This window comes from Phodopus roborovskii, unplaced genomic scaffold (genome assembly GCF_943737965.1).
Source record: "Phodopus roborovskii unplaced genomic scaffold, PHOROB, whole genome shotgun sequence".
NCBI lineage: Eukaryota > Metazoa > Chordata > Mammalia > Rodentia > Cricetidae > Phodopus > Phodopus roborovskii.
The window spans coordinates 4,189,660-4,197,687 of record NW_026125562.1 but is presented as its reverse complement, the minus strand read 5'-3'; the positions used below and the strand labels follow the sequence as shown (position 1 = coordinate 4,197,687).

The 8,028-nt window shown below is 49.6% G+C and overlaps 1 protein-coding gene across 1 annotated transcript; it reads right to left on the bottom strand.

Moving 5' to 3' along the window:
* Positions 1–1,129: 1,129 nt before the first annotated feature.
* Positions 1,130–1,776, bottom strand: Ubl4b (ubiquitin like 4B). Its single transcript, XM_051177764.1, is given in 2 exon segments — positions 1,130–1,236; positions 1,238–1,776. Coding segments are annotated over 2 exon segments (588 nt in total). The 5' UTR covers positions 1,720–1,776; the 3' UTR covers position 1,130.
* Positions 1,777–8,028: the final 6,252 nt, after the last annotated feature.

The following is an 8,028-nucleotide window of genomic DNA, read 5'->3' as shown; positions in this document are numbered from 1 at the left end:
GTGAAGTTGTCTCTAGTCAAGAAATGACAGAACCATGCTACCAAACAGGCTTTCCCAGTAGAGGATTCCTCAGGCCCTTAGAGCTCCCTGACAGAAAACACCACTCCCAACAATACCATCTTTGCCTCTTGCCTGCATTAATGTCTTTGAGGTGAGTGGATACTATAATGCAAGTGGAAAACCTCAGCATCCTGCAAGGAAAGGATGCTAACCAAGACATTGGTTGGACTAGGCTGAAAGTCAAGGACCCTACAGGCCAAGGGGAGAGTGCTTCCCAGAGAAACAGGATTTACACTTGTTCCTTTCCAAGTATCTATCTCCCTGTGCCCTCTCCACAGTCTCCATCCCCAGCCTCCAGTATGGAAACTTCTGCACCAACTTTTTGGGGGTCTTCAGCAGCAAGGGGGGACCATGGTTCTCAATAAGCAACCCTGAACTTATCCCCCCTCCACACACACACAGTACTGGACTTCTTAGCTCTGGTTTGGGGCTGTGCTCTTTACCCCAGGTAGACAAAAGACCTGCTCTGGCATATTCTGCAAGGCACAAGCACCAGGACATCGAGCTTGTGGAGGCTGCACTCTGTTGTCACAACACTTTGCTTTTCCCATGTACGTCATATGCCCCATGAAGGCACAGAGCCTGGTTGGTATTGTTTTGTTTTTTTCCTCCAAAGGAGTACTGGGCAATGCCAGTCGGGTGTCAGGAGCTCAACACTGTCTTGATTAGTCACAATGTGGCAATGGGCCTAACTCTATTCAAGCTGGACCCATGAGTATGCCACTTGCAGACCATTTTTTCCTGTCTAGGGCTCTGTTTGTTTCCTGCCATTCTGAGACTTAATCTCTAGAGCCATGTAGACTTTCTCTGAGCCATGCTTGGGCAAAACTGTGCCACCCAGAGCTGGGGTGGACTTTGACAGTCCCTATAGGGTACCCTGGCCCATGCAGAACTCTTGTAGCAGAGAATGGTGGTGCTACAGTCATCCTGTACTTCAGACCGGGACCTATAGGCGAGAGGGCATAGAAGGGTCCAGATACCTTTCAACTACTTAAAGGTTCCATGAGAGGGATGAATGCTTCCCCATCGGGAGCAAATAATGAGAAAAATCGTCTGAGAGCATGGGAGGTTCAGTCCAGGGGAAGTTTAGTGGGCAAAAGAGTAGGATGGGCCAGTTTGCCGGTCAGCCTCCTCCTCATCCTCCTCTTTTTCTGCCTCCTCTTCTCCTGCTGCTTCATCATTTTGTTGGAGCTCTGAGGTGACAGCCGGGTCCTCCTTTTTCTCTGCCAGCTCTTCAAGCTGCTGCTCTGCCAGGAGCTGGCCCACCAGCTGCTCCAGGGCTTCCAAGTTCAGCCTCTGCAGGCGCTCCTCATGCTCTTGCCTCAGCAGCTCCAGCACAGCCTTGGCATCCTTGGGCCCGAAATGTTTGTCTAGGACCTGGCCCAGCTGGAGCCACAGGGGCTGGGGTTGGTGGGTCTCATCCAGCGCTGCCTCCTCTGGAGGCCGCATGATGACGTTGATGGAAGCATTGGGCCCGATGCTGTAATCTGAGAGGTGTTTGTCATCAGCCAGGAGCTGGCCCCGGAACAGCAGGTGCTGCTGCTCCTCGGGCACCTGCAGGTGCTGAGAAACAAGTTTCTTCAGTGTGGCCACACTTTCTTTCCCAGAGACCTTCAGGCTGCATCTTCGGCCCAAGAGCAGCTTGACCGTGAGGAACATTGGGCCAGAGGGAAATCAGGAGGGACCCATGCTCTGAGAGTTGCCCTGAAGGTGAAGGGCTCTGTCATGAAAGGGCCACTGCTCCTAGCAGGGCAAGGGCCCAGCCCACATGGGCAGCCACTAGCAAATGCACAGTGATGTCACAATGCTGTGGGAGGGCTCATTCCCATAGCAGAACTTTAGGGACAGCAGAGGGACATTGTAGACTTAAAGCCCCTTTCCCTTATGAAAAACAACCGGAGGAGGGTGTGTATGTGTGTGTGTGTGTGGGGGGGGGTGAGATGACCAGGAAAGAACATGTAAACAGAGCTGAAACAAAGAAAAGAACTGGAAAAGGCACCATGATAACAGCATGTCTGCCAATTTTCTCGGCACATGCCTTGGATACTTTCTTGGTGTCAGCAGGAGAGCCCACAGAGCCCCAGGAATTCCAGCACTGAAAAATAGAACAGGACCACAAATGGTGTCTGTCTTATGTCCTTAGCCTCAACTTAGTCCACCCACCCTACAGATGCTTTGATGATTTCTACCTGCAGAAGGGGAATATGCAGACTCATACAATCCTACAGCAGGAGGCACACAGCTGCATCTTCATGATGGCCTTGCCTTGACTCCTAAAGCAACACCTACTCAGTCCCTCCCACATGCCAGGCACTGAACAGACTCCGATGCAGAGGCACACAAGGAACAGGGTGCTTGTTGGGCATTTGAGTGTTGCATTTGGCAAGTTTCAGTGCAACACACTGTTCATCTTGGACCAAACCCTCTGCAGGCGTTGTCATGTGTTAGCCTGCAAGGATGGTACTGTCTTGGCTGAGAAGCGAGTGAGCATAGAGAAGAGCTGATGTCCCTAATGGGTGTTCTGGCTGCATCAGGGACTCCCTCAGGCCTTCCCAGCACCCAAGCCCTCCCTTTCCCTCACCTTTCCCTCCTCCCTTCCTGCCTTACTCCTTTTCCTTTCCCAGCACTCTAGAGAGGATGACAATGTTGACAACCTGCCTGAGTCTGTCCTTCCACAGTACCTGACACCAACCCTTGTCCCAAGGTTGCTCAACCTTCATCCCTGTCTTCTGACCTTGACATCTACCAGCAGCTGAAAGAAATACCCAGAGGTCCAGGACTGATGCCTCCACTCCTCCTCCCTCTCACTCTTGGCAGATGACCCAGATTCTGGTCCTAGATGGCCCAGCACTCACAAGGTAGGAATCCCAGCCAATGAAGTTCTTGTTCCTCCTCTTCTGGAAAATCCCTCCCTCCAAAGTTCACAGACACACACACACACACACACACACACACACACACACACACACACCCCACTGTCCCCAGTGACTGAGGCTCTTGCCTCCCTACAAGCCACCACTCTGAACTCTTTGTCATTTCCTCAGCCCAACTACTACTTTGGACATACTCATTCCACAGCCAAAAGGGTGGTCCTAAAATTACTGTGAGTCCTCCAGGTTTAATTATTTTGCTTTGGGAATGAAGAATGAGCTTTCCTGGCCTGGTACCTGAGGTCTTCATGGCCTGACCTTTTGCTTAGCACCCCAGCCTCACCACCTTCCCACTTTTCACCCTTTACCCCAGCTACATTAACTTGCCTTTGTCCCTGCTTGCTTCCACTATTGGAAGCTCATCTTGCAAACTCTGTCTGCCTTAAAATCACCTCCTCCATGAAGCCTTCTCTGCTTTCCCCAGGCTCAGGCAAGGGTAATCCCACATTCTTCTGTGAAGCCATTACTCTGCTTATTAGTATACCCAGCTTATACATTCCCATCTCTCCCTCTAACTCTCAGTAGCAGGGACTGAGTCTCTTCCATCACGATGCCTCCGGTACACCGAGTTTTATATACAGATGGTCTTGTGCACATATTTGTTAGCAGAAAAGATCCAGTTTGGATACTCTAAGCCATGCAGGGTCATGCAGAACCAAGTACATAGGCTGTAGAAAGATATAAACTTGCCCTGTAGCCTCTCCTTCACCCTGTCCCTTCCCCTAGAAAAAGGGAAATCCAAAAATATATAGAAACAAAAACAGAAAGTGATATCAGGCTTTACCAAAGGCTCTTCTGTAATACTTATTTAAATACCCAGGTCCCCAGGAGAGTGGGAAGTAAGTCTGAATTTGCAAGTGCACACACAGTGTGGAAGAGGCTCTGGGCTCCCTGGTGGAGATGCGGGCAGCTGTGCAGATGAAAGGAGGAATAAGTACAGTTTCTGAAGGTTCATTGAAGAATCCACAGTCCCAGCTGGGCGGTGGTGGTGCACGCCTTTAATCCCAGCACTCAGGAGGCAGAGGCAGATGGATCTCTGTGAGTTAGAGGCCAGCGATGTCTACAAAGCTACACAGATACACAGAAAAACCCTGCCTAAAAAAAAAGAAAAAAAAAGAAAAGAAAAGAAAAGAAGAGAAAAAAAAAGAAAAGAAAAGAAAAAGAAAAAAGAAAAAAGAAAAAAGAAGAACCCACAGTCCCTTGAGAGGAGGACCCCTGATGGACAAGACATTGGATACAGAGGGTTGAAGCCATCCTCTGGGAGATGCCCAAACAGAACTTAGGAACCACAAAGGCTTCCTGGAGGGCGAGGTCTAAGTGACCATTATTGGGGACAGAGAAAGATGAGGCAGGGAAGGGAATAGCTTATAGTCTGCCCTAGGTGCAGAGCTTCTGGAGGGAGCTGGGGGCATGCAGGAGGAAGATGACATCCGCCATCTGGCCCTAGCCTCTCCTCTGAGAACCATTTATCCAGACGAGCTACCCCAGTCATGAGAAGTCTCTGGAGATGGCCACTAGGGTTGGGCTCCCCAAAATGAAGCACATGACAGCCCTAACACAGGTTCAGTTCTCCAACACTAGTAACTGTGTAGGCAGGTACACCTATGACAGAGACTTTGGGCCCATGACAGTAACAACTGAATTAGTGATGTCCATAAATGACAAGATAAATGGTCACTGCTCCCCTGGAGCCTCCACTGCCTTCCCAAAGAGGACAGAAAAAAAAACACCTGTCTGGACACTAGACTCCCATTTGGAGACAGAAAATATTCCAAGCCCCCACCACCCTGTAATTGCTTGTCTTAATTATGCAGTTAACATGAGCAAATAAGATGGTGTAATCCAAGCACACAATCAGACAATGACTGTCATAATTAGAAGGGAAGATTATCTGGAATGAGTGGGTTTGTGACTTGGGAAAGAAATGAATGTGTGCAGAAAATGTGGACAGCCATGAGTTCAAATCTCTCTTTAAAAACACTGCAAAAGGCAGTGTCTGAGAAGGAAATGGGCAGGGCAGGAGCATACTCCTGGAAAGGTCTGAGTGTTCAGGTTTCTGGGATCTTCCAGTGCTCCAGGGTGGGCTAACTGAACCTTGGTGCAAAGAGATCATAAAATTAGACCTGTTGTCCACCAGCTGCCCTGGGACCTGCCTTTAGCTGGGTTAATCCTCAGATCTCATTTTATACCTCTAGACAATAGGAGGGTGATCAATTCCCAGCATTCTTCTGAAGTTGCTATGGGAACCCACAGCATCTGACCCACAGAGATATTAAAGGTAGGATTCGATTTACAGATGGAAATGGAAGTTCCTACTGTTGCTCCTGTAACAGGAAAGAGCCCACTGCTCCTAGAAATAATGCCCACAGTGACTTCCAACATGCTCCTACCGGTAGGTGGGCAGGGCAGTCTTCTGCAGACTGGCCTAGCTCAGAGAGGAAGATGAGGTAAGTTTGTTGGCAGCTGAGAGGGCTGCTGTGTTATAGGAAATTACTTTAACTGGGCAAAGATGTGTTACATTTGCATTTGTTTAATTATGTAAATATGTGTTGCTTTGCCTGCCCAAGGTACTTGATTGATCTAATAAAAAGCTGAATGACCAATAACTAGACAGTAGAGAGATACACAGTGCTGGTGGACAGACAGAATAAATAGGAGGGGGTAGAACAAGGGACAACAAGAGGGAGGTGCCCAGGGCCAGCCAGCTAGGCAGCAGACAGACAGACAGACATGGAGTAAGACATACAGAATGAAAAAAAGGTAAGAAGCCCTGAGGCAAAAGATTTAAGTTTTAAGTTTTAAGAGCCAGTGGGACAAGCATACGATAAGGCCAAGCTTTCTTAACTAATGTTAAGTCTCCTTGTCTGTATTTGGGAGTTGGGTGGTGATCCAAAACAAAGCCTGCTACACTGCAGAGTGCAGGGAATTCAATGCTGCCTCCTCTCTGATGCGGTATGAAGACTTATCAGGGAGGTAAGTTATGATCTCTGTCCACCTGACGCCCCCCCCCAAAAAAAATGCTGTTATTGTACTTGAATGATGTCTTCTTGGCCTTGTAGGGAGTGCCAGGGATGAGGCAGCAACCTAGAGTCAAAGCAAGAAGATCTAGAAACAGGCAGAATCAGGAAGGAAGAGGACAGGCATAAGAGAGTCAGAAGGGGAAATACCTAGCAAGGGAGAGCTGGGAGCAGGCCTCGGAGCAACACCTGGGAAGGCGGCAGAGAGAAACGAAGGGGATGGGCAGGGAGAAGCTCGGGAATACAACAAACACTCCGGCAAGCTGCTCCTCTGAGAATGCCTCTTTTCCTCTCTTCTTAAGAGTGGAAAAGTTCATGGGAAAGGGTTGTCAGGGAAAGTGGGATCCATTGGGAAAGCTCTTTATCCCAGGGGGGCTGAGAGCCTACAGTCTTTGGTTCTAGGCACTCCCTGGTGCCTTCACCTCAGGGAGCCTCACCACTCAGACAGGTCTCAAGCTCGGTGTGTTCATCCCCCATAAGACCCAGGAGAGACCAGCATACTAATGGCAGGTCCTCAAACCCGTGGCAAGGTCCGCCCTCAGGCCTACCCTGTGCTGTCTTCTGTAGGAGAGGTAGGTCTCTTGAGGCTCCACATGCCTAGTTCTGTATAAGACAGGCAGCTCTTTAAGGGATTCTCAGAGCAAGAGGAAGATGCAACCCCAGGAGCCCAGAAAAACCCAGGCAAAAGAGCACAGGGGTAAGACAAGCTCTTGTTAGCAATGAGCAGGACTGATTTCTTCCCAGACCTCTGTTCTCATACCTAGTAACCCCATGCTGCTGTCCCAGGCCCTGGAAAAATTAGAAGCTTGTCTGCAGTCAACTGGAGGAGTCTTGTAGCCTGGTCCCAAACGTAACTCCCACCTTGTGATAGCTCACTGTGGCCACTAGATGTCACTAGTGATCTCCCTGGCCAGCTCCTTGGCCGGCATAGCCCAGCAGTTGTGAGGCCGGCAAGGCACACGGGACTGAATCTCAGATACAGAGCCTCCACCTCTCACAGACTGCTAGTCATTCTCTATCCATGCTTGTCAGTCATGCTTGAGGTGTAGACATATGGACACCCCCCCTTAAGGGGGGACACCTAAGCCTGCCACCTCCATGCCTAAACTACTAGTAAAAGGAAGGAGCTACTGACACCAATGGGCATAGGGTGGGCATATCAGAGGACTTTGTTTGGAAGGGGCCTTGGAACAAGCTGAAGGAGTCACAGAGGGGAACAAGAACATCTGGGCTATGTGCCCATCCTGCACAAGGCTGTGTGGGAACACATGCAACCTGAATGGGTGGGATGAATGCTTCCCTACCTCCACGATGACTGTGCCTTTGAAGATTATCTCATCAGCCTGAGTGGCAGGAGTTTTCTATCCTGCAGCTTTTATATGATATCATAGAAGATGTCCATAGGACTAGGGTGGTGTCTTCCAACCTAAGATCCAGATCCAGGATCCAAGATCCAGCAACTGCAGGCTTCAGTTCACCTCTAGATTTTGTAATTGGTCTAGATACAAGCTACTCAAGAGAGGTTGGCAGTAGGGCAAGTAGCCAGTGAATAGGAGGGCCTGGCTGAACTGAGGCTGAGAGCCCAAGCTCATTGGCTACCTGGTAGGATGGCAGCTGCCCATCAGATGTCAGGCTCAGTTGAGAAGGGAGCATCTGCCCCACTGACCCTGGGTTTAGCAAGCCGAGTGTAAGAGTCAGATAAGGCAACCCTGAGTTCCTTTCCTGTCATGCCGCGCTCAGGTGAGAAGGCAGAGTAGCTCCTCAAGCTGGATGGGGAAATAGAAATGAGCCCCTGGCCTCTGGGTCTTGTCTGAGTTTGTGTCCTGAGCATGTGTTTTTTCCAGCCCTGAGACCCTCCTGCTCCTTTCTGGGTCAAGATTAAAGTTAAAATAAGGTTAGGTTCTTGATCTGACAGGAGTCAGTGGCCCATGAATGGTAGAAATCCCAGGAATTGCCTGTTCCAGGTCACAGAATATGAGCTGTCCCAAACTACAATGAATACTTTCCACTTGACCCACTCT